At 43.2% G+C, this 27,612-nt stretch overlaps 1 protein-coding gene across 1 annotated transcript in view; it reads right to left on the bottom strand.

The window, feature by feature from the left end:
• Positions 1-27,612, bottom strand: part of LOC115156096 (kalirin) — a 288,273-nt gene that overhangs the window by 124,480 nt on the left and 136,181 nt on the right. Inside the window, exons 10-11 of the mRNA XM_029703397.1 lie at positions 10,279-10,401; positions 4,239-4,430 (exon numbers count right to left, since the gene is read on the bottom strand). Of these exons, the coding sequence (XP_029559257.1) occupies positions 4,239-4,430; positions 10,279-10,401 (315 nt within the window). The remainder of the gene's footprint in view (positions 1-4,238; positions 4,431-10,278; positions 10,402-27,612) is intronic.

The following is a 27,612-nucleotide window of genomic DNA, read 5'->3' as shown; positions in this document are numbered from 1 at the left end:
TGAGGCTGCTCTGCCCTTTTCACACTCTCAGAGAAGTCTGTGTGTATGTCTGTATGTGTGTGTGTACGCGCGGGCTCGTGCATGCATATGTTGGAAATTCGTTTCACTCATTTAAGTTTCTCGTATCTAGTTAAATCATTTTTGCCATGAAAATAACATCAGTTCAACCGTAGTGCAGCCAGCCATAAAACAATGCTTGGATTTACTGATTGCTAAGTCACTCCCAAGTGGCGCAACGGTCTAAGGCACTGCTTTTCTGCATGACCCTGGTTCGATCCCGGGCTGTATCACAACTGGCCGTGATCCGGAGTCCCATAGGGCGTCGTCCGGGTTAGGGGAGGGTTTGGCCGGGGTAGGCCGTCATTGTAAAATAAGAACTGGTTCTTAACTGACTTGCCTAGTTAAATAACATTTTAAAAAGTGTTCATCAATAGATAATTGGAAGATGGCGAGCACTACAACAAGATCACTTCAAGTGTTGTCTAAAGCATGGCAGTGAGGGAGAAAACAAGCTAATCATTGAATCATCAGATATCATTGTACTTGTAAGATAAGTTATAACTATAACAAAACATTAAAAAAACACTAACAGACAAATTGTATTCCAGGAACCACAAAAACACCTTCCAAGATACTAAGAATGTCATCTCTCTCCAGTGACATACTGCACGCATCCCAAATGGCACCCTATTCCCATATAGGGCTCTGGTCAACAGTAGTGCGCTATATAGGGAATCGGGTCCCATTTGGGACAAAACCACCGCCATCATTTTCACAAGAACCTATCATATCATGCAGATACAGACGGAATTCTCTCTGAGTCTCAAAGGGTTAACACAATCCATAAAGCAGAGGTTGGTCTCTGTGGTTCCCATGGTAACTGCTCCCCATGACTGATCTGAGCACGCTCAGAATTGAACGTGCTTCTCTGTGTGACTCCTGCTCTAGCTGAAGGATCCTGGCTGTGCTGTGCTGCACTGGGCATGGCGGACACAAACAGCTACCACACACTTACACACAGGTTTCACCATAAACCCGAGTACAGACATGGGATTAGGGGGAAATAGGTTGTGCCACAGCAGTTGTAATTCTGTGCTATTACAATAGAGTCTATTACAATAGTACAGGATTCCTGGCTTTGTAGTATTGTAATAGACTATACACATATACATATATGCCATACTTCTAAATGTTAAGCATATGAGCTAGGAATATCCTGTGACTTCTATTCTACAGATGCTTTCATTCACTGTGTTTGTTCATCCATGAGCCAGGAGTAAAATCAGTTGAATGCCAATATCTCATTATCTAATTTAACCCGGAAATTAGGTAAGACATTCCAACAGGTATAATTGTAAATTACTATAGCAACTACATTTACACTATATTTGTAATACCGAACACTAAAATGCCTGTTTGAAATGAATTTGGGGCAATCAAAAGGCACTGATAACATTCTCTAAGAGCATACAACATCAAGGAACCTAAACGGACACATAAATGAGCCATTTGGACCCCTACGGGCCCTGGTCAAATGTAGTGCTCTATATAGGGAATAGGGCGCCATTTGGGACAGCCGTTTGTCTTTTTGTGTCCCAACCATGTGGCGGACAGACAGAGGCTTCCCAACAGTCCTCCCTGTGATTGCTAAATCACGGCTCCGATTGCTTTCCTCGTCTGCTTGATGGTGCAGCTCGACCTAGCACTCAGTCAGCCGCCCAGCAGCCTGCCGAAGACCAGCACGATGGCGTCCCAAATGGCACCCTATTCCCTATATAGTGCACTACTTTTGACCAGACCCCATGGTAAGGCGGAGCGGGGTGCCATTTGGGATGCAGCCTACAGTATGTCTCCATGTAGACCATTCTCCAGAATGAAAATTACCCTCTTCCTGCACGGCACAGCAGCCACAAGCATTCCTTCTTGTAAGCTAATTGCTGCTTTCTGTTGCTCTGGTAGAAAGTATATTAAATGCCAATTGATATAAAGGCAAAAACATAAACGCAGGCTGAAGGCGGACGCAGCCGAGGAGACAACGGATTAGGGAATTGAAAAAGATGCCTCGTCATACTTTACAGAGGGGTAAGGAGTGACTACGCCTTCGTAAAATCAAAAATGCCTGGGCGGAGCGCATCGTTTTGATTTACGTGAGATGAGAATATACAAAAATCGACAAAACTTCCTCTTGACAGGAAACACCAAAGTTAGAAGTTGTCAGTAGAGCCAGTGTTGATTTGTTGGCATTAGCGACACATCCGATGCAGTGAGTGTGCCCTTGGCAATCTGACCATGTCGTGTCATTAGGCTTTTAAAAAGCAATGCCATCTCCTCTAGTGGGCTACTACCACTGACCAGCCCTATAAAGTGGGGTTTGGACTGTGTCCCAAATGTCTCCTTATTCCCTATGTAGTGCACTATTGATCAGTGCAATTGGGCTCTGGTCAAAAGTAGTACACTATAGGGAATAGGGTGCCATTTGGGATGCAGGATTGGTCTCTACATTAATCATGGATGTGGCCTTGGCTTTCAGGATAACACTCAAACCCTAGGAGTCTTATCTCAGGCCATTCTTGGCATACGTTTGTTTGCATCTTCAAGCCAAGCTCTCAAAGCCCCTTAAAGCCAAATATTTGTTTCTGTTCTATCAGAGTCCAACAACGTTTCATGGTCTACATCCCAAATACCTATTCCCTACATAGTGCACTACTTTTGACTAGAGGCTTTGGTCAAAAAGTAGTCCATTAGGTAGGGAATAAGGTGCTATTTAGGATGCAGCCCAGAGCTGTCCAAGTGGAGACCACTTCTTGGGGCCAAGTGGCCCCGTCGGTCACTGTTAACAGGCATGTTCTATGTGACCGCTACTTCATATCCAGCTCTGGTGTCCCACGGCATTACCACTTCCCTTTGCTTAACTCCAATAAAAATATCTACTGTTGACTGCCAGAGTGATCCCACAGATCCCATCATCATCCATAAGCAATCTACCATACTGGATCATGTAGCCGGGAGCCAGCCAGTCAATTACTCCAACCAAATAGGCTTTGCAAAAGATTAGGGAGTAGCTGTTGGAAATAGTACAAGGTGGAGTCTTAGGCTTCAAAAAAAGTTGCAAAGTTTAATATCAGCTGTATACATGCCCCGAAAAATGTGCCATTTTCAAATCATTGCCATTTTGACCACTATATTTCCTCAGTCTGAGCGTTTCCTTTCCCATCAGTGAGACTCAGCCGCTAAGATACTTCATCAATCACTCTCCCTAGTCACCCTCTGCTCCACGCTGTGTGGAGCAGCTGCGACTCCTAAAGCCACATCCCCACTGCCTCTCATAGATCACTGTAACATCACAAAATCAGGCTCAAGGTATAGCCATTTGTAGAGGGGAGATGGTGGGCACCTTTATTCATTTTCTAGCACACTACTTTTGACCAGGGATATGGGCTATAGTAGTGCACTATATAGGGAATAGGGTGCCATTTGGGGGATGCCCAAACTGTTTTCCTGAAGTCTCCAGTTTAGCCCTTGGCTGGCTCACAACTGGCATGGATCAGGCTGCGCTAAGTAGAGCAAAGACTCCCTGCATACCTTAGTAATCTTGGTGTGATCCTCTCTTAAGGACTGGTATGTCTGCCCTGTCTGTCTGTCTGTCTGTAGTGATCAGTGACACTCACAGACGGGCATCTGATGCTGCATTAACTCGAGCCTCAACCCCTTGCCAACTTACTGCATCTTAAACCCAACCACATCCACTGCCACTTACGGTAATATTTTGTACATGCATAAAGAAGGGGTAGTATTGCAGAGCCCGTGGTCTAGTGACCTTACTTTATGCACTCCCCACCGGAGCCTGGGGTTCAATCCCCGGCGCCACCCCTCTACATTGTTTCTTCCACTTACTTACCTGTCTCCCTGTCCGATTTCAGTACAGTCTCAATAAAGTGAAAAGAAAAATCCACTTCAAAACAAAGGTCACTAGACCCCATTATGCTCTTGAAGACAAAGAGAGTAAACCATCCTGAAGGTCCTTTAGATCAGAGTTCTTGCATCTTTAGTGTGGGTGTTGAAGGCAGGCCGACAAGGCTACTGCATCCTACCACATCCACTCCCATTCTATCACACCATACTATGCATAAATAAAAAGGAAAAGGGGTCACTGAACCCCAGAACTTCCCAGACATACAGTAGAAAGTGATCCATCCCACAGGTCATGTGGGTTTGGGGTCGGGGGTCAAATGTCTTACCTCTTTGGTGTGGGTGTGGAAGGAGACCGACATGTCCAGCAGCAGTTTCCTCTGCTCCACCCGCCGGACAAAGTCTTGGATCCTGACCTCCAGGTGTCGCGCTGCTTTGTAGATCTCCTCCGGGTCACATTCCCCAGTCTGGGCCAGCTGCTCTGCCGCCTCCAGGAGCTTGTCTGCGTTGGTGTAGGTGTTCTGGTACCCAGAGAAGACAAGCAGGCAGCTCAATTAGATGAAGACAACACAAGTAGGTAAAGAACTATATCGGTCTAAAGTCTCTGCTCTCTGCAGGGACCGACTACTGCAAAGCTGAGGCCTTTTGAGTTGGTAGAGAATTGTGTATGTTTGTCTGCACTCCGTCTCCGCACGCTTTGACTGACTGCTGCACTCTGATGTCTCACTCTCCTCCACCGCCAGAGACAGACAGGACCTCTCTCTCCGATCGGCGCCTCCACTAAACTGCCCCAAAAACAGCTCCATTCACACATATACATACAGCAGGGCCATCGGTGCAGAGTGGTAGGGTAAATCCCTGGCTATCTTCCATACGTGCTAATCCCACAGCCTGGCAGGGGACAAGTGTGGTCTCTGGACGGACACAACAGTGGAGACCAAGTCAGTAAAGCAACAGCCGTTAGGGGCAGGACATATGAACGGCTAGATAACACATAGTGCTGATCCGGATGGGATGGCCCCATGGCTCGGGACCTGGTAACCTTCTGTAAGGTCGTGGCAGTGAGTCACATTCACTGGGCCAAAGGGTACCCTATTCCCTATATAGTGCACTACCTTTGACCAGAGTGCAGCGCTCTGGTCAAAAGTAGTGCACTATAAACAGTATAGGGTGTCATTTGTGATGCATCCTGGTCCGTTTAGGAATAGAGACGGACCCTGACCCAGTGACCCACTACCTGGAGAAGATGTGACACTATGAGCCAAATCATAATCACAGTCCCGTAAATAAACTCCTACCGTATCTGTGTCCTTATCTGCCGTGTCTGCTTTTTCACACCGTCAAAATATCCCAATCCATCAATTCTTTCCAAATAAAGCAGAATCCCACTTTTACACACAGTCTCTGTGTCACATTGGCATTAGCTCTAGCCCAAATCTAATTGATTCCCAGTGAATGGAGAGGGTCAGCGCATTATACGGCGTACAGTGGAGGGTCAATTCAATGGACATGGATACAGTAAACAGGATTACATTTGGAGCGCCCATATATATACGCTGAGTGTACAAAACATTAGGAACACCTTACTAATATTGAGTTGCAACCCCCTTTTTGCCTTCAGAACAGCCTAGATTTGTTGGGGCATGGACACTACAAGGTGTCGAAAGCGTTCCACAGGGATGCTGCACCCTGTTGGCTCCAATGCTTCCCACTGTTGTTTCAAGTTGGCTGGATGTCCTTTGGGTGGTGGACCATTCTTGATACAAACTGGAAACGGTTGAAAACCCAGCATCGTTGCAGTTCTTCACACAAACCGACGCACCTGGCACCTACTACCATACCCCGTCCAAAGACACTTAAAATATTTTGTCTTGCCCATTCACCCTCTGAATGGCACATATACACTCAGTGTACAATGAGTCTATAAACATTAGGAACACCTGCTCTTTCCATCACATAGACTGATGAACCCAGGTGAAAGCTATAATCCCTTATTGACGTCACTTGTTAAATCCACTTCAATCATTGTAGATGAAGGGGAGGAGACAGGTTAAAGAAGGATTTTTAAGCCTTGAGACAATTGAGACATGGATTGTGTATGTGTGCCATTCAGAGGGTGAATGGGAAAGACAAAAGATTTAAGTGCCTTTGAACGGGGTATGGTAGTTACGTGCCAGCTGCACCGGTTTATCTCAAGAACTGCAACGCTGCTGTGTTTTAGCACTACTTTTGACCAAGGTCCTTAGGGCTCTGGTCAAAAGTAGTGCCCTATATAGGGAAAAGGGTGCCATTTGGGAGCCAAAGTGGTGTGTTGGGTGTATTCCACACAGCAGCAGAAGGCCTAGGCAGCACACACATTTCATCCCATCAGAACAACTCCTTCTCTGTCTTTGGTCTGTCTTCTCTTCTCCCTCCAGAGAGGTGAAAATCAATAACTCCATGCAGGCTTTCCCCTCACAGAGTTGGCTGGGCTGACGTGGATTCGTCCCTCCCTCCCTCCCTCCCTCCCTCCCTCCCTATCTTTGTCTCTAGTCTTTTTTAATACTATGCTGGATTCCCTCTGTATCGCTTTCATTCAATCTGTTGCACGCGCAGGACTTTCATGAGCATGGTGCCAGAAACAAAAGCTCTGTGCCTCTCTCTCTCTCTCTCTCTCTCTTTTTCTCTCTCGCTCTCTCCATATGAAAGAGGAAAAAACTTTGGTTGAAGATGAAGAGAAAGAGGAGGAGCAAAGGTATTGTGAGAAATAGGTTGTGAGGGAGTAGGGAGACTCTTATTTAACTCAAAGTCCTGGTTGTCTGGCTATCTGTCTGGGCACGGTGTTGACAGTGGACTCAAATGTACCAAGGACTACTTTGTCTCGAGGCTATAAACTGTGATGCACAACTCTTCCTTCAGAAGTGGAAAAGCAGGATTCTGAACAGTAGATTTAGACTGTAGCCAAGCCCAAAGTCGTCCATCCTCTAATACATGGTGTTAGCCCTAGACATGACACTCACTTCTACTGTGTCCTGTTTTAAATCTTTGCCTTTCTCTTTTGTCCTATCTCTCTTTTTCACCCTTTCTCTTCCTCCCTCTCTCTTTCGCCCTTTCTTTCGCCCTCTCTCTTTCGCCCTCTCTCTTTCAGCCTCTTTCTCGCCCTCTCTCTGTTTCTCGCCCTCTCTCTGTTTCTCGCCCTCTCTCTCTCTCTCTCTCTTTCTCTCGTCCTATTAAGAAGGGCTCAGCCTAAACAAATACCCCCATCGCATGTTTTGTTGGTGGAATACATCAGAGGCCAATCATTAGAGAGGGAGCTGCACTATTCATGTCATCCAGGCTATTTAGGGGGGTTTTCATCTACAATGGCATTATATTTGAGCCAGTTAAAGAGGCAGATTTAATCTGAGCACAATCCTTCTGATTTAATAACATTTCAATGTGGTGTCATTAGGGTGTCATCATTTTTTTTTTATTCCTCAAATTGCTCGATGATATATTATGTAGAATATCAAATAAAGGCTTGTGCGCCAATCTCCTTTGATAAGGTGTCTTGGGAAGATGATGGTGCCATATGTACATATCTTAATGAGCTAAAATCTAACATATTCTAATATGAAGCGCTTTATTTGATTCAGTAAGCCATTTGATCCATTCTGCAGGAGTAGGAGTGAATTAAACATCCTCATCTCTTACACTTCCCCAGAGAGAATTTAATTGGTGGAAAATAGGATAAAGAATGTGGAGTCTGATATGCAGATCTAAGTCTGGACCAGCCTCTCAGGATGCGTCCCAAATGGCACTCTATTCCCTATATAGTGCACTAGTTTTGAACAGGGCCCAGACTTTGGCTTGCCCTGAAGAAAGACACGTCGTCCATCTTGAAAAAGTGGCAAACCGTATGACCCAAATCAAGCCAATCCATCATCGGAGGGGCTAAAATATTGCCATAATACCTGGATTACACATCCTTCTACCATTAAAACTCAGCCCTAAGCACTGCTGTTATCACTAGTCACGGCTCATGCTGCTATGGTTACACTCAGGAAGTTAGCAAAGTGGAAGAAATGTGCCTGGTGATTCTAACATTTTCCTATCTTGCTGGGAAGCCGGGTGGTATCAGATACAGATGTAGGATCTTAATTTGATCAACCTGTTGCAAGAGAACTTCCCTGAAATGAAGGAAATGTAAAACTTGTCGAGTATTTCATGTTTAAAAAGGCTTTGTAATTTCCACTTTGAATCAGACTTCCGACTTTGTATCAACCCTGACCAAAATAACCGTTAATTATTCACATTTCCTGCGGTTTCTGCAGGATACATTTCCTGGAGAAGCAAACTGACTCAAATTATAAGCTCACATCTGTATTATCTCGCAAGTACTGCTTTTAGGGTTGCAACTTTTTCCAGAATCAAGAGGGAGTATGCAGGAAAGAAATGCAAAACTCGCACCTGTCCTCATTCCTCGCACATATGATGATCAATATGCCACCATGGGGCACTGTGTAACCACAGAAGCATGACTTGCTTACATACAAAAACAACAAAAAAAAGCTTATATTACTTGTCCCTCCTCTCTTATTAAGAGATGGAGTCCAGACAGGCTACTTTAGGAAACTTCCTGAAAAGACATAGAGAGAATTAGCGAACACACACACACACACACACACACACACACACACACACACACACACACACACACACACACACACACACACACACACACACACACACACACACACACACACACACACACACACACACATTAAAATTACCTAAAATCAATCAAAGCCACCAGCGCACCTCAGACACACACTAATCACACAAATGTATTCAAAACCTAGGCTCACCTTCAAGTCCATCAGAAAGTAGGTCTAGGCTACATTATAGCATAGCCTAATGCTAAAATAATGTTGCCTATCAAATTAATTGACAAGGAAAGTTTGAAGGGGGGAGAGAGAGACAGCGATAGTATTACTAGAGAAGTTGGTTATGAAGTTATTATCCAAGCAAGTGACTTATTCTAGAGGAAGATATGTCCTTGGATCTAGACGATCAAAGGATACAATGATCACTCATGATTGGCTGCTAAATATAGGCTACAGGTGTCCCCATAGGTCTAATATTTCAATTGAGGAAATGTGATCATAATAGTGTACTTGATATGTGTTTATGGATGAGAAAGTGAACTTCCCATTTCCTAAAAACGAGCTCAGCGGGTAATGGGCATTCCCTGCTTTGCGATCTGTTGCCTACGTCAACAGCCAGAGGCCTAGGCACTTTTCTTTTCTATTGCACATTTAATTCAACTGACGCATTTGGCGATGTTCCACTTTAATTCATTGGCACAAAACGTGCGTCAGAGCAAAATACTGTTTTGTCTCTGGCTTGCATAGCACAGGTGGTGGTTGCCTAAAATCACTGTAGTAGGGTAGGCTAAAATATATAGGCTAGCATACGAATGGTGGATTAATAGACCAGCCTATGAATTCACTTCTAACGTACACTTCTCTGTTCCCTTCTTGCACAATTCATGCATCTCGGGCTGGCATCTCCACTGGCCTCTCTCTCTCTTCCTCTCTCTATTCCTCTTACAGCTCTTGAACCAGTGGCCTAGCCCAATGCGTGTCCCAGAAGTAGCAATATAGTTTGGTCCCTTATTTTGAGTGATGAAATATATATACAGTATATACTGTATATATATGAGGAAAGAGGCACCTTGCTCTTGCTTGCTGGATATAAAATAGGCTACAGCGTTCACAATGAAATGGCTGGGAAGTTTGTATGGCCAGAGCTTCTCTGGTATGATGTGATCACATTGGCTGGTGGTAGAAATGCAATAAACAAGGATTCCTCTATTCTCCCCACGCCCAATATTTATGTTCACAATGAAATGTATTATGTCACAATGCCCAATGTTAAAATGTTTCCAATCATATGTATGAATTAAGTTAGGAAAATGTTCTATCAGTCTAACTTGCATAACCATTGTGATTGGATGATAGTTGCGAGGGTTATCGAATAAGGATCAAATCCTCTGATCTCCTCGGGCTCATTAATGATAGAATATTCATATTTGAAGATTGCTAAAGAGACTGGTACCCAGGCTACAGTTGATGAGGCATTTCAATCTAAAAATGCCATCCACAGCCTTAACAGAGTAGGGGGAAGTTGCCCATACACGTTCATCTTGGGTCAGCTTTGTATTTCCCCCACTAGTGGTTAAGGTTAGGATTGGGAGAGGGGAGGCTGATCCTAGATCTGTACCTAGGGGGAAATCACCGGGGAGCCCACTCAAAAATGTGGGGAGGAGATTCCCACCAGGATATGACCAACGACAAACCATTAGCACTATTAAAATGTCCTCATCGGCACACATAGTGGTACTCTCACCTGTGCCACCTCCTCAAAGTCGTCATGCCGTTTTTGCAGTGCCCTGGCGCGGTGGAGGGACTTGCCCACGCCTGTGTGTTTGCTGAGGAATGCCTCTCCGTGGTTCTCTATCCAGTCCATCACCTGTACACAAGACAGACAGAAAGACACTCATGTTAACCAATGTTCTGATCAGCTCATGTTCCTGCCCTCAACCCCTAGCTCCAAAGGAGGCAAGACTCACACTGTACAGTCATGGCCAAAAGTTTTGAGAATGACACAAATATACATTTTCACAAAGTCTGCTGCCTCAGTTTGTATGATGGCAATTTAATTGCAAAGTCCCTCTTTGTCATGCAAATGAACTGAATCCCCCAAAAACACTTCCACTGCATTTCAGCCCTGCCACAAAAGGACCAGCTGACATCATGTCAGTGATTCTCTCGTTAACACAGGTGTGAGTGTTGACGAGGACAAGGCTGGAGATCACTCTGTCATGCTAATTGAGTTCGAATAACAGACTGGAAGCTTCAAAAGGAGGGTGGTGCGAGGAATCATTGTTCTTCCCTCTGTCAGCCATGGTTACCTGCAAGGAAACACGTGCCGTCATCATTGCATTGCACAAAAAGGGCTTCACAGGCAAGGATATTGTTGCCAGTAAGATTGCACCTAAATCAACCATTTATCGGATCATCAAGAATTTCAAGGAGAGCGGTTCAATTGTTGTGAAGAAGGCTTCAGGGCGCCCAAGAAAGTCCAGCAAGCGCCAGGATGTCACGTCCTGGCCAGTATAAGGGTTAATTAGTATTGTAGTTTGGTCAGGACGTGACAGAGGGTATTTGTTTTATGTGGTTCAGGGTGGTGTGTTTGTTTAAAGGGTGTTTGATGTAGTATTTCCGGGGTTTTGGTTTATAGTCTATGTTTATGTATTTCTATGTGTAGTCTGGTGAGTGTGTTTCTATGTTGTGTTGATTGGGGTTGGGACTCTCAGTTGAAGGCAGGTGTTGTCTATCTGCCTTTGATTGAGAGTCCCATATATTGTGGTGTGTTTGTGATTCGTGGGTGATTGTTCTGTGTGTAAGCCTTATGCTTTACCAGACTGTTTTGTCGATCGTTATTTCTGTTTTGTTATTTTTGTACGTTCATTTTGTAGCTAATAAAAAGTCTAAATGAGCATACACATACCTGCTGCGTATTGGTCCTCCTTCACCGACGACAACCGTGACACAGGACCGTCTCCTAAAGTTGATTCAGCTGTGGGATCGGGGCATCACCAGTACAGCGCTTGCTCAGGAATGGCAGCAGGCAGGTGGGAGTGCATCTGCACGCACAGTGAGGCGAACACTTTTGGAGGATGGCCTGGTGTCAAGAAGGGCAGCAAAGAAGCCACTTCTCTCTAGGAAAAACATCAGGGACAGACTGATATTCTGCAAATGGAGCTGCTGAGGACTGGGGTAAAGTCATTTTCTCTGATGAATCCCCTTTCCGATTGTTTGGGGCATCCGGGAAAAAGCTTGTCTGGAGAAGACAAGGTGAGCGCTACCATCAGTCCTGTGTCATGCCAACAGTAAAGCATCCTGAGACCATTCGTGTGTGGGGTTGCTTCTCAGCCAAGGGAGTGGGCTCACTCACAATTATGCCTAAGAACACAGCCATGAATGAAGAATGGTACCAACACATCCTCCGAGAGCAACTTCTCCAAACCATCCAGGAACAGTTTGGTGACGAACAATGCCTTTTCCAGCATGATGGAGCACCTTGCCATAAGGCAAAAGTGATAACTAAGTGGCTTTGGGAACAAAACATTGATATTTTGGGTCCATGGCCAGGAAACTCCCTAGACCTTAATCCCATTGAGAACTTGAGGTCAATCCTCAAGAGGCGGGTGGACAAACAAAAACCCACAAATTCTGACAAACTCCAAACATTGATTATGCAAGAATGGGATGCCATCAGCCAGGATGTGGCCCAGAAGTTAATTGACAGCATGCCAGGGCGGATTGCAGAGGTCTTGAAAAAAAAGGGTCAACACTGCAAATATTGACTCTTTGCATCAACTTCATGTAATTGTCAATAAAAGCCTTTGACACTTAAGGAAAGCTTGTAATTATATTTCAGTATGCCATAGTAACATCTGACAAAAATATCTAAAGACACTGAAGCAGCAAACTTTGTGAAAATGTATATTTGTGTCATTCTCAAAACTTTTGGCCACGACTGTACAAGAGACAGGCATGTTGGGTTCCAGGAGAAGTTACACCACTGTCACTGTCAGCCTATATCACGACAGCAGTCCATCTTCAAGGAGGAAGAGGTGGTTTTGTGAACCGCTTCATCCAAAGTATGGAGGGTCTGTGATATATCCAATAGCGTCATTCTCTCCTGATGCTGGGCTTTTACTTAGCCTGGGAATACTTTCACTTTAAGTTATATATCTCGATGGCAGTCAATAAGAAGGAAGCCAAATGTGCATTGCAAAGAGTAGACAAAGAGTGCTGTGAACTTCGCATAACTCCCCTCTAGAGTTCAAATTGAAACTGTTGCGTGACTAAACATGGTCGTCAGAATACCCAGCGCGGCAGAATTTACAGTGCGAGATGTTAATGAATAGTTGAGAGGTCATAAGATGAGATCATCTGTGTGGATTTGTGTTGCGTGTCCCTGTGGGCATAAGCAAACAGCATCTGGCTGAAACAGAGCACAGCAGAGCAGCACCCTGTGGCAGTGGCTTTTACCATTCTCTGGCAGACCTGAGTTCAAGCACTATTCTAAATCATTTCAAATACTTTCTCCGTGCTCGATTGAGCTTGCCTGGTGCAATGGAACCAATAGAATAGTCCCAAAATGGTAAACCCCGCCCACCTGGCACTCTAGGCAGGCTAGAGCAAACACTTAACATATTTGAATGATTTCAAGTACTATTTGAACCCAGGTCGTTTTTTTAATTCCCTTTTGTAATAACTCTCTCTATGGTCATTTGAGGGAATGTGAAACTAAAGATTGCCTGTACTGCCCCACTTCAATTATCTTGTTATCCTGAATTGTCCTCAAGTATAGCCTCCCTGTCTTGATCGCGTTTGCTTGCCGGCGTGTGTGTGTGGGTGGGTGTGTTTGTGTGCGTGCGCTTGCCTGCGCGTGTGTGTATAGTTGCATGTGAGTGTGTGTGGGTGTGTGGGTGGGTGTGTTTGTGTGTGTGCGTGCGTGCGTGCATGTGCTTGCCTGCGTGTGTGTGTGTGTGTGTGTGTGTGTGTGTATAGTAGGAGATCCGAAGGGTCCTCTGATTGCGTGTGGTGTACAGGAATGTTTAATAAACATGTCAGTGGCTGAGCAGACAACTCTTGTTTTCCCCTGACTGATTAGAGTTGCTGCATGCACAGGAACAAGCAGGAGTCTAAAAGTAGCCTGGCTCGAACATGGTAAAACATTTTCACACGAACATGGAAAGGGGTGAGAATAGAAGAGATTATTAGAAGAGATACATATAATATATTATCTGTCTGAGGATACAATGCCTCAGACAGGAGGGTCACTTCTGGATTATTCCCTATGTAGCCCATACGACGCTGGTCAAAAGTAGTGCACTAAATAGGGAATAGGGTGCCAGCCATTTGGGATGTGCCATCAGTCTCGTGATGTCTCAGCAGTCACTCAACACCAAGATGATATGCTAGTTATGATGATGAGGAAGTGGGCTTGAAATATTGGACTCTGAAATAATAACCTATTATTCATTATTTAGTGCGCTACTTTTGACCAGAGCCTAGGGGTCCATGATAAGAGTCACTGACTCAAAGCCACAAGAGGGTAGAACATATTTCAAACGTTGCTTGTTAGGGGGAGGTAGTTGCAGAAACGTTTAGTTTAGTCGAGTTCTTCAATAGTTAGATGCAACCTGTGTTTGTGATGCTGAAGCCCCATATCACTGACAAATCAGAGGAAAAGTACAGTACATGAAAATTACAGTTTCCTGGAAAAGTAGTACGCAAGAACATTATTCACCAGAAGCCCAATGCATAAAAACAAAGATGCCCTGGACAAAACCATAAAAGTCAACAGGACCATAAAAGAAAACAGAGGAAGCTGGAAAAACAGCAGGCAAAACCACTGGACGACTATTTTCTTGATTAAAACTCGAGGTCCATAGGAAAGAGTGGCACTTGTGAGAACATTGTGGTGCTTAATATGATCTTGGTCTAAATCTGTTAATTGTTCCTGGTATACACATACGATCCAAGCCCCTAAGGAGGCATTTGAAAAATGTACTGTACAGAAGAGGCTGCCAAAAGTGCTTTTTCTTTTCACCGTTTTATTTCTTTTGACAGTGTATAAGTGAAAGCAGTCCTCAGTTCCTGGTTATATGATGGCCATAGAAAAGATAAAACAGAGGCTGCATCCCAAATGGTATCCTATTCCCTATATAGAGCACTACTTTTGACAAGATCCCTATGGGGACTGGTCAAAAGTAGGACACAGTATAGGAAATAGGGTGCACTTTGAGACGCATACAGAGGCAGTAAAACAAAGAAAAGACCATCATTTTTAGACTTACACTATGCCCAGCTAGCACATAACGTTCTGAGAACCATACGGCATGTTTTTTAGAGGTTGGTGAGAGCGTGTTTGTCCTATGTTTATTTTGAGTACAACCTTCCCACAACTTTCTGGGAATGGTGCAGGATAGTTGCTTGGCTTTGGAACATTCTCAGCACATTAAAGGAACTTGACAAATAAAGTATTTTGTTGGTATTTCATTACTTTAACAGAGCATTTCCTAAATGTTTGAACATGGATAGGGCTGTGGCGGTCATGAAATTCTGTCAGACAGTTATTGTCAAGCAAATAACTGCCCGTCTCACAGTAATTGACAGTTAATTAACATAAACAGCGGCTATTCTGTGTTGAGCGGTTAACAAAGACAAACGTCCTCCTAAATGCTTAATTTATAGTTATTTATGCAACTTTAGATGTGATACAAATTCAGGGCTATATGTTTTGATTTTTAATACATTCTAAGGCTGCATGATGCGATTCTAATGATAATTTGAAAAAAAGTTGCATAAAAGGCATTTTTGCACACTTTCATCAGTCTCTCATTCAGAATATGACAAGCACTTGATAATGCTCAAATTTCCTAGTGGCATCCCCTTTGTGTGGCTGTAATGCCCCCTAAAAAAATCCAGGCCTTTTGTGGCCAGTTGCCATTGTGCCCTTGGGCTGAATATAATAATTATAATTCCCTTCTCCCGGTTGTGTTCTCTGAAGCACCTCTCACTCACATGGCTCGCTCAGATATCTCAATTATTATTAGCCAATGCCCATCACGTAATCGGGTCTTTCTCACAGGCTACAAGTGAAGACAGACACATCGGGGATACAACTGAGCACGTCCTTATCGAATTCTGAGGTGCATATTGAAGATGTTGAATGAACTGTCCACATTCACTTTTCGTCAGCCAACAAGATGAGCAGGCCTAACGAACAGCGAATGCACTAGTTTATGTCAATCTACTATCCCCCATAGTACAAAAGTTGACCTATTCTATTCTGTGCAAGAAATAAATATTCCAAGCATAGATCCCAAATAATCCAACCACTAGCATCAAAAAACTTTTAAAAGCAATGAGGCTAACGCAACAAATCAGAACGTTTAGCTTCGCTACACTCGCAATAACATCTTGATTTGACAAGAAATTTGATTTGATTTAAAATGTTGATAAACTATTAGGCTATTTCATCACTTATAAGCACAGCAATGTACATACGGCAGTAGGCTATAAGCACGAATGTTCCAAAATGGAATCAATTAGTTGGAAAACACCATTCTCAAAAGTGAGCACAAATGTGATTATGCATGTAATGCTTTTATAATAAAAGTAATTTTTATGGTAAGAATTATCTACCCCAAATTTGAAACTCACGCACTGTGTATGTATGCCAGTTAGGCTCTACACCTGTTGTAAAGCGGATTAATGTGCTTAATTTTAATAAGTTATTTGGCCACTTTAGTTATGATACAAACCTTATCAAAATATGTAGGTGGGCATCATTCACAAGAGGTAATATAGAATTCACAAGTGATAGGCTAATATTGTCACCCATCAGAATATTTTTGATTTAATGTTGTTAAAAATATTCAAAATAATATATACGTAAAATTAGTTTTGATTTAAAATGGACCACAATCGTGCACCTGTCTCGAAACACGTGCAGGAAGAAAAAAATACGTCATCTATGCACTTAAATAGCGAATTGAGGACAATTTCCCACTGATAATGTTCATGCCAGCCATGCTATACTCGTGTTGTAAAGAGAAGAAATCTGCTTGCTAAATTGCTAAATTAGGAAAGTTGAGAAATAAATATAGTAGGCCTAGCCTATAGAAACTGATGGGGTCCTCCTCTTTTGATATAGGCCTTTAAAACTCTGTTTTCTCACGCAATTGCATAGCCTATAGAAATGTTGCAAAAACATGAGCTCATGGGCTCATGAAGTGTTTGATTAGACTCTCGATTACATTTGCATTGATTAGAGGGACAATAGAGTGCTGAGTACCAGGCAGTTAGCAAGTTTGGTAGGATTCTAATGACAAACAGCAGCATCAGAACTTGGATAAGCCTTATTACCGTGACTTAATCAGTCACGTGCAATTTATTATTCTGATTTATTTTGAACCTTTATTTAAATAGGCAAGTCAGTTAAGAACAAATTCTTATTTACCATGACGGCCTACCAAAAGGCAAAAGGCATCCTGCGGGGATGGGGGCTGGGATTAAAAATAAGAATAAACAAAATAAAAATATAGGACAAAACACACATCACGACAAGAGAGACAACACAACACTACATAAAAAGAGACCTAAGACGACAACATAGCATGGCTGCAACACATGACAACACAGCATGGTAGCAACACAACATGACAACAACATGGTAGCAACACAACATGGCAGCAGCACAACATGGTAGCAGAACAAAACAGGGTACAAACATTGTTGGGCACAGACAACAGCACAAAGGGCAAGAAGGTAGAGACAACAATACGTCACGCAAAGCAGCCACAACTGTCAGTAAGAGTGTCCATGATTGAGTATTTGAATGAAGAGATTTTTTACGTGTTTGTTGCAGCTCGTTCTAGTCGCTAGCTGCAGCGAACTGAAAAGACGAGCGACCCAGGGATGTGTGTGCTTTGGGGACCTTTAACATAATGTGACTGGCACAACGGGTGTTGTATGTGGAGGATGAGGGCTGCAGTAGGTATCTCAGATACGGGGGAATGAGGCCTAACAGGCTGACAACACCGCTCACGTTGCAAAATAAATTTAGAAATCTATATTATTCAATTATTGCGCCAAGAAGCGTCTGCGTTGCCAAGAGCTAAAATAGAAGTCAGTTCTATTTCTGACGCAGATCGAGTCCTGCCTCTCCCATATCCTCATTGGTTTATAGAAGCAGGTACCCACGTGCCATCTCCTTAGGTCAGCGGCAGTAATGCACCTAATTTATGAAAGTTGCCAATCGCAATATAAAGTCAAGAGAAGAAAAAGCCTGGAAGGAAGAGCGATGACTAGAAACGATTCGGTTGACCGTTTATGTGTGGATTAATTGGCAGAGCAGAGGACCTTGTGCATTTCAGGTAAAATAACAACTCAATGTTTATATCCCAGGAAATATTAGCTAGCAACAGCAAGCTAGCTAAATAGGACAAATTAGCTAGCAAGTGCAAGCTAACTAGCTAAATTGGCATAAATGTTTATTGTTTCTCGACCTGTCCCCAAATTAATATAATTGATTCAGAGTTTGTTTTGATATTTTAACCTGTGTGTCGTGATCTCGTTTGGTGTGGGGGGACAAAATACATTTATGCACGATGGTGCACGCGCGCAGATGGTTTGGGTTTCATGCAAGAGGGTTTTAGCATCAACCAGTGGGTCTTGCGACAGGTATACAGAGATGACCAGTTTACAAAGGAGTCTAGAGTGCGTGATGTGTCCTATAAGGAGCATTGGTGGCAAATCTGATGGCTGAATGGTAAAGAACATCTAGCCGCTCGAGAGCACCCTTACCTGCCAATCTATAAATTACGTCTCCATATTCTAGCATGGGTAGGATAGTCATCTGAATCAGGGTTAGTTTGGCAGCTGGGGTGAAAGAGGAGCGATTACGATAGAGGAAACCAAGTCTAGATTTAACTTTAGTCTGCAGCTTTGATATGTGCTGAGAGAAGGACAGTGCACCGTCTAGTCATACTCCCAAGTACTTGAATGAGGTGACTACCTCAAGCTCTAAATTCTCAGAGGTAGTAATCACACCTGTGGGGAGAGGGGCATTCTTCTTACCAAACCACATGACCTTTGTTTTGGAGGTGTTCAGAACAAGACAAAGAAAGCTTTGTTGTAGAGCGTTTAACAGAAAATCCGGGGATGGGCCAGTTGAGTATAAGACTGTATCATCTGCATATAAATGGATGAGAGAGCTTCCTACTGCCTGAGCTATGGTGTTGATGTAAATTGAGAAGAGCGTGGGACCTAGGATCGAGCCTTGGGGTACACCCTTGGTGACAGGCAGTGGCTGAGACAGCAGATGTTTTGACTTTATACACTGCACTCTTTGAGAGAGGTAGTTAGCAAACAAGGCCAAAGAGCCCTCAGAGACACCAATACTCCTTAGCCGGCCCACAAGAATGGAATGGTCTATTTGACTGCCGTCATGACTCGTGACTGCAGGTGTGGCGGTCACCGTAACAGTCCTAAATACGGTTACATTTAATAAACATTTTGGTAACTTTCAAGGAACTTTCTCTAACTGGTTTGACAATGGGAATGTTCTCCAGTAGTTCAGAGAACGTTAAGAAACAACATTCTTCTGTGGGAATTTCTGTGCTTCAGCATAATGCTTCCTACAGGTTTCCTAATGATTCTATTTAAAGTCATGATTTCACCTTTGTTCCGAGAACGTAAAGAAACAACGTTCTTCTGTTGGAATTTCAGTACTTTGCATAATGTTTCCAACAGATTTCATCATGGTTCGTGTGTTGGCCGCGCACACTAATTGGCCATACCTGATCTTAGTGAGTTCTTGTTTCCTTTGAAATGGCATCTGTTTGAATAAATCAAATCAAAGTTTATTTGTCACGTGTGCCGAATACAACAGGTGCAGACCTTACAGTGAAATGCTTACTTACAGGCTCTAACCAACAGTGCAAAAAAGGTATTAGGTGAACAATAGGTAAGTAAAGAAATAAAACAACAGTAAAAAGACAGTGAAAAATAACAGTAGCGAGGCTATATACAGTAGCGAGGCTATAACAGTAGCGAGGCTACATACAGGCACTGGTTAGTCAGGCTGATTGAGGTAGTATGTACATGTAGATATGGTTAAAGTGACTATGCATATATGATGAACAGAGAGTAGCAGTAGCGTAAAAGAGGGGTTGGCGGGTGGTGGGTGGCGGGACACAATGCAGATAGCCTGGTTAGCCTATGTGCGGGGGCACCGGTTGGTCGGGTCAATTGAGGTAGTATGTACATGAATGTATAGTTAAAGTGACTATGCATATATGATAAACAGAGAGTAGCAGCAGTGTAAAAGTGGGGTTGGGGGGGCACACAATGCAAATAGTCCGGGTAGCCATTTGATTACCTGTTCAGGAATCTTATGGCTTGGGGGTAAAAACTGTTGAGAAGCCTTTTTGTCCTAGACTTGTCAATCCGGTACCGCTTGCCGTGCGGTAGTAGAGAGAACAGTCTATGACTGGAGTGGCTGGGATCTTTGACAATTTTTAAGGCCTTCCTCTGACACCGCCCGGTGTAGAGGTCCTGGATGGCAGGCAGCTTGGCCCCAGTGATGTACTGGGCCAAACGCACTACACTCTGTAGTGCCTTGCGGTTGGAGGCCGAGCAATTGCCATACCAGTCAGTGATGCAACCAGTTAGGATGCTCTCGATGTTGCAGCTGTAGAACCTTTTGAGGATCTGAGGACCCATGCCAAATCTTTTTTGTTTCCTGCCCAGTCGATGAGAATGTGGGCGTGCTCGGTCCTCCTTTTCCTGTAGTCCACAATCATCTCCTTAGTCTTGGTTACGTTGAGGGATAGGTTGTTATTCTGGCACCACCCGGCCAGGTCTCTGACCTCCTCCCTGTAGGCTGTCTCATCATTGTCGGTGATCAGGCCTACCACTGTTGTGTCGTCTGGAAACTTAATGATGGTGTTGGAGTCGTGCCTGGCCATGCAGTCTTGGGTGAACAGGGAGTACAGGAGGGGACTGAGCACGCGCCCCTGGGGGGCTCCAGTGTTGAGGATCAGCGTGGCAGATGTGTTGCTACCTACCCTCACCACATGGGGGCGGCCCGTCAGGAAGTCCAGGATCCAGTTGCAGAGGGAGGTGTTTAGTCCCAGGATCCTTAGCTTAGTGATGAGCTTTGAGGGTACTATGGTGTTGAAAGCTGAGCTGAAGTCAATGAATATAATTCTCACATAGGTGTTCCTTTTGTCCAGGTGGGAAAGGGCAGTGTGGAGTGCAATAGAGATTGCATCATCTGTGGATCTGTTTGGGCGGTATGCAAATTCTGTGGGTCTAGGGTTTCTGGGATAATGGTGTTGATGTGAGCCCTTACCAGCCTTTCAAAACATTTCATGGCTACAGACATGAGTGCTACGGGTCAGTAGTCATTTAGGCAGGTTGCCTTCGTGTTCTTGGGCACAGGGATTATGGTGGTCTGTTTGAAACATGTTGATATGACAGACTCAATCAGGGACATGTTGAAAATGTCAGTGTAGACACCTGCCAGTTGGTCAGCACATGCCCGGAATACACGTCCTTGTAATCCGTCTGGCCCCGCAGCCTTGTGTATGTTGACCTGTTTAAAGGTCTTACTCACGTCGCCTACGGAGAGAGTGATCACACAGTCGTCCGGAATAGCTGATGCTCTCATGCATGCCTCAGACAAATTAACAGCTTTGTATGAGTTTAAAAAAAACATGGGATTCTAGCTCCATCCTGGTGGCACAGTGGACCAAACCTGTGAATAAATAACAGAATATCATAGGTTCGAATCTCATTGTCCCCGTGCAAAAATAAAAAATAAATGCAATTGCATGATTAATGCCAAAGCAAATTAATTTCCTGGGGTCCAATCTGTGCTTGGAGTTCAAAACGGTTAAGCAATCAGTTTTATTAAAAGTTCAGAAAACATTATTTAATTACACTCAAATAACCTATAATTTCCTTTGTCAGAACATTAATAAAAAATCCCAGGAAAGCCTTCAGGGAACCATAGTAAAACATTCTCAGAACCTCCCTGCAACCTAAACATGTATGTCCCCAGAACAGGTGAAATGTTCACTTCAGTTCTCAGAATGTTAAAAAAAAGTTAAGTTTTACTGGTCGGAAACTTATGGCTTTGTTCGCAGAACCAATGGGAAACCTGGGAAGTTCCCACAACTTCCAAGGAATCAAATGTGTTAGCTGGGTGAACAGCACATTGGGGTGGAGAATTTCTGACCTTCACGAATACACAGATACATAAAGCACCATCTTGCTGTTGCCTAAGTAACAGTTTATTTCATTTGAGTGCTATCCCTTTCATTCGTTATCCACTGTCACATAAACCTGAGTAAGAATATCACTATATCTTACCCCTATCCAAAAATATGCTATACCTTGTGAAAAATGAGAGGAATGTCATTAGATTAACACAAATGTGGAGGGAGGAGAGTATAGAGAGAGCCCCAGGTTCCCCAACTCCTCTTAAATCTGGCTACAGTTATAGAGCAGATGACCTTGGATAGCGCAGAACTTCCTCCACATATCCTCCAACACCGCTTCCTCCTGACAAGCCACTTGCAGTTGGAAGCCCAAAGTATTTCCACATCCCAAAATGGCACACTATTCCCTACCTAGTGCACTTCTTTTGACCAAAGCCCTATTGGGAATAGGTCACTAAATAGGGAATAGGGTGCCATTTGGGACACATCCTATGAGTCAGAGGCTTGAAATGCATTCCCATTAACACTGTCTGTTGCTTGGTGGTGTAGTGCGGCGCGACAGTCACTCATGTGCTCTGCTGATAACCCCAGCCCTGACCTGCTATTGTGGAGGCTTCTATCACTGACCAAGCCCGGCCTTGTCAGTAAGCCTAGAACAAAGGAGTACGTTTGATTATCTCTAAATTAGACTGCCCTGCATTCAAAATCAAAAGAAAAAGGGAGCGAGAGAGACAGAGAGAAAGGGGGATGCCTAGTCAGTTGTACAACTGAAGTCATTCAACTGAAATGTGTCTTCCGCATTTAATCCAACCCCTCTAAATCAGAGAGAAAGGGTGGGGGAGAGGGGCGGAGAGAGAATGCATCATCTTGTCTTGCTAAACTGTTGACAGGCTAATCCAAACAGGAAAAAGAGAAGCTGTACCTACTCATATGAGAAAGAGATCTCTGGAGTAACAGAGATTATGGGAGTCTGCAGGCCCAGATACAGTCTGTCAACTGAGTCAGAGACAGAAACATTGCAGAAAGTAGGGGTGTCAAGAGATCATCTCAGCTCAATCTTATTGATTCACATTAAGTCACTCGCAATCATTGATGCAGTTATTCTCTCGCTTAAATAGAACAGTGCCTTCAGAAAGTATTCACACCCCTTGACTTTTTCCCCCATTTTCTTGTGTTACAAATTGGGATTAAAACAGATTTAATTGTAATGTTTTTGTCCACTTGCGGTTAACAACATATACAAAATACTCTGTAATGTCAAAGTGGAAGAATTTTGAACTTTTTAAAATTGCATTAATGGAAAATAAAACATTTTGGAAGCGATAACAGCTGAGACTTTCTGGGTAAGTTTCTAAGAGTTTTACACACCTGGATTGTACAATATTTGCCCCTTATTCTTTTAAAACGTATTTAAGCTCTGTCAAGTTGGTTGTTGATCACTGCTAGAGAGCCATTTTAAGGTCTTGCCATAGATTTTCAAGCCGATTTAAGTCAAAACTGTAAACAGGCCACTCAGGAACATTCAATGTTGTCTTGGTAAGCAACTCCAGTGTATATTTGGCATTGCGTTTTAGGTTATTGGCTGCTGAAAGGTGGATTTGTCTCCCAGTGTCTGTTGGAAAGCAGACTGAACCAGGTTTTCCTCTAGGATTTTGCCTGTGCTTAGCTCTATTACTTTTCTTTTGATCCTAAAAAACTCCCTGGTCCTTGCCGATGACAAGCATACCCATAACATGATGCAGCCACCACCATGCTTGAAAATATGAAGAGTGGTACTCAGTGATGTATTGTGTTGGATATAACAAAAACATAATGCTTTGTATTCAGGACAAAAAGTGAATTTCTTTGCCACATGTTTTGCAGTATTACTTTAGTGCCTTATTGCAAACAGGATGCATGATTTGGAATAGTCTTATTCTGTACAGGCTTCCTTCTTTTCACTCTGTCAATTAGGTTAGTATTGTGGAGTAACTACAATGTTGTTGATCCATCCTCAGTTTTCTCCTATCACAGCCATTTAACTCTGTGACTGGTTTAAAATCCCCACTGGCCTCATGGTGAAATCCCTGAGCGGTTTCCTTCCTCTACGGCAACTGAGTTTGGAAGGACGCCTGTATCTTTGTAGTGACTGGGTGTATTGATACACCATCCAAAGTGTAATTAATAACCTCACCATGCTCAAAGGGACATTCAATGGCTGTTTTTTTGTAATGTATTTTTATCTACTAATGATGCCCTTCTTTGGGAGGCATTAGAAAACCTCCCTGGTCTTTGTCATTGAATCTGTGCTTGAAATTCACTGTTTGACTGAGTGACCATACAGATAATTGTATGTGTAGGGTACAGAGATGAACTTATTATCTGACTTGTTAAGCACATTTTTACTCCTGAAGTTATATAAACTTGCCATAACAAAAGGGTTGAATACTTACTGACAGAAGACATTTCAGCTTTACATTTAAAATTCATTTGTAAACATTTCTAAAAACATAATTCCACTTTGACATGATGGTCTATTCTGTGTAGATCAGTGACACAACATCTAAATTGAAATTATTTTAAATTCAGGCTGTAACGTAACAAAACGTGGAACAAGTCAAGGGGTCTGAATACTTTCCCGAAGGCACTGTAAACTAGGCGAACCATGTGTACACAGTGTGTACTAACTAGACTAACTAGACTGCACACTCTTCATGGATGTCTGTTCCTAACCATATTTAATTAGTGGGCTGTAAACAAAGTCACCCCCCTATCACTGAGCTCAACTCTGACTGCAGGCAGAGGGCCAAGGGCAGGGGCCAGACACACAGTGGACTCACTGGACCGCACAGTACACCGTTTCTGTTTCAGCAAGTCCAGTGTGGCTTTCACTGTGGTGTATTCTATCTAGTATATTTGTTGTATTACGCTATGTGTGTCCCAAATGACACCCTATTGCCTACTGAGTGCCCATAGGGCTCTGGTCAAAAGTAGTGCATTATATAAGGAATAGGATGCTATTAGGAACAAAAACACTGGCGTTCTGATCTGAAGCTCCACACCCAGCTAGCACATAACTTTCTGTAATAGTATATGTTTCTTAGAGCTTGGTGAGAGCGTGGTTGTCCTATGGCTATTTTGCATACAATCTTCCCACAACTTTCTGGGAATGGTGCAGGATGAAAAATATTCTCAGCACATTTAAGGAACTTGACAACTTTATTTTCTTGGTATTTCATTACTTTAGCAGAACGTTTCCTAAAAGTTCAAACATGGTTACATTTAAATTACATTTTGGTAATGCTCCAGGAACGTTCTCCAACTGGTTTGACATTAGGAATGTTCTCAAATAGTTCAGAGAACGTTAAGAAACAACGTTCTTCTGTGTGAATTTCAGTACCTCACCATAACGTTTCCTACAGGTTTCCTCATGGTTCTGTTTAAAGTCATGTTCTCATTGTTCCGAGAACGTTAAGAAAACGTTCCATAAAAATAAAAACCACAAGAAAACTTGAGTAACGTTCAGAGAACATTCTAAGAATGTTATTTAAAAACATATACATTCTGTCAGCATCAACAAAACTCTCCATCTTGTTAAGTTTGTTTAAGTGTCTTAGCTTAGCCCACTAATTGGCCACACCCGATCTTAATAAGTGCATGTTTCCTTTGAAAAGGGGTCTGTTTCTAATAGACAAAAATTAACAGATTTGTATGAATTTAAAACCATGGCATGTTAGCTCCATCCTGGTGGTGCAGTGGACTAATTCCATGGAGAGAGAACAGAAGATCATAGGTTTGAATCTCACTCATGCTGTGCCACAATAAAAAAATACATGTGTTTTCAATGATTAATGCCTAAGCAAATGAATTTCCATGTGTCCTATCTTTACTTGGAGTTTAAAACAGGTAACCCAAACTAGGCAAGCAGTGTTATTAAAAGTCTTACATGCTCTTAGAATGTTAATTCATCACCTTCAAATAACCTATCATTTCTGTTCTCAGAACGTTAATTAAACCTCCCAGGAAAACTTTCAGGGAACCATAGTAAAACCTTCTCAGAACCTCCCTGCAACCTAAAAATGTACGTTACGCGAACAGGCAACATTTTCACTTCCGTTTAAAAAAAATGTACTTTCCCACAACTTCCAAGGAACCAAATGTGCTAGCTGGGCAGACACACAGGTTGAAGGAGTTCTATTTCTCATACGTAACTAGAGACATGGATTGTCTCTCTTCGTTTTGTGTTGAAATTAATGTGTGCAGTGCAGCGAGACAGGGTTCAATACCTTCTCAGAGGAGAGGAGAGGGAGAAAGGTTGGTTTACGGAACAAATCAGAACATGAAAGCACACGTCGGATACACAACACACACTGAAGCAGATCGGATTGAAATAAAAGAGAAAGAAAAAGAGGAAGGGAGAGGCGTGCATACTGTAGCTGCTGATAGCAGTGGATGCTGTCAGAAAGATAAGGGTGTTCATTAAACCACTCCAAATAAACATCATTGACATGATATGAATATCAATGAACTACCCTGATGTGGTTCCCTTGAGTAAATGTAAATAAACTAGGGCACCGTGAGTATACACTGCGCATATGAACTAACTAAATGCATGCTACACTCTCCATGGATGCGTCCCAAGTGGCACTCTATTCTTTATATAGTACACTACTTTTGACCATAACCCTATGGGGCCCTGGTCAAAAGTAGTGCACTTAACCGGTAATAGGGTTCAGTTTGGGTCCTATCAATGAGCTCCACTCGGACTGTGGGCAGGGGACTCACTGAACCGTACACTACACCGTTTCTGTTTCCGTCTCTCCAGTGTGGCTTTCACTGTGGTGTATTCTATCTAGCACATCGTTGTATTGCTCGAGTTGCGTCCCAAATGACAGCCATTTCAATACCCTCTCAGGGAAAGAGAGAAAGATAGGTTGGTTTACGGAACAAATCAGAACATCAGAAAACACGTCGGAAGCACAAAAGACACTGAAGCAGATCGGATTGAAAGGAAACCTGTCCGACAGTCTAGCTTGTTTTTTCTTCGTTTTTAAATTGAATAGGCCCTATTCAAGGAATGATAAATCCGATCACACTAATTTCACTGGCTGTGCCTGTGAAGTACTTTCTGGCATGTGTTCGCTAATAAACACACTTCATACTTCAATGACTGGATGTGCGTCCCTAAATGGCATTCTATTCCCTATATAGTCCACTACTTTTGACCAGAGCCTCATGGGCCGTGGTCAAAAGTAGAACGGTATCAAGGGAATAGGATGTCATTTGGGACGCGCGCTGGATGATGAAGAGTAGAGACTGGCCTCATTGAGGGGGGAGTGGACTCGTTATCACAGTGAAAAAGAGGGAGGGAGAGGAGGAGATATGAGAGGAGTGGTGAGAGGTATTCACCTAGAATGAGCCATACTGCAAGAGGAGGAAGGTGTGAGAGATGATGTGTGATTATGAATCTTACTGACTTGACAAAGAAAGCTGATACGCACAATCACACACACCCTACCATACACGCACACACACGCGCACACACGCACACACGCACACTAACATGTTACACAGCATTGCTTTTTTAGGCCATTGAATCCTTGGTAACATTTTCTAAGACTATGCCTAGTAATTATTCCAACAGCGCTCCAGTGTCCCTGGTGGACTGGTTATACATTGTTTGGCTTGGCTAATCAGAGGTCAGATCTTGATTTGGCTCCCAGACTTGGCTCGGTGCTGCTGCTGGAATTAGAGCTGACTCCAACGGACCTCGTCTAGTTTGTTCTCCAATGATTGTATTCTCCACTGGAACAGAGAGTAGAGGTGGTTTATTCACTCGCTAGTTTCATCAGGGTGTCCCCACGTCGGCCTCCATATCGTAGTTTCATCAG

Source organism: Salmo trutta, chromosome 20 (assembly GCF_901001165.1).
Source record: "Salmo trutta chromosome 20, fSalTru1.1, whole genome shotgun sequence".
NCBI classification, from domain to species: Eukaryota; Metazoa; Chordata; class Actinopteri; order Salmoniformes; family Salmonidae; genus Salmo; species Salmo trutta.
This window is presented reverse-complemented; position numbering and strand designations above follow the sequence as displayed.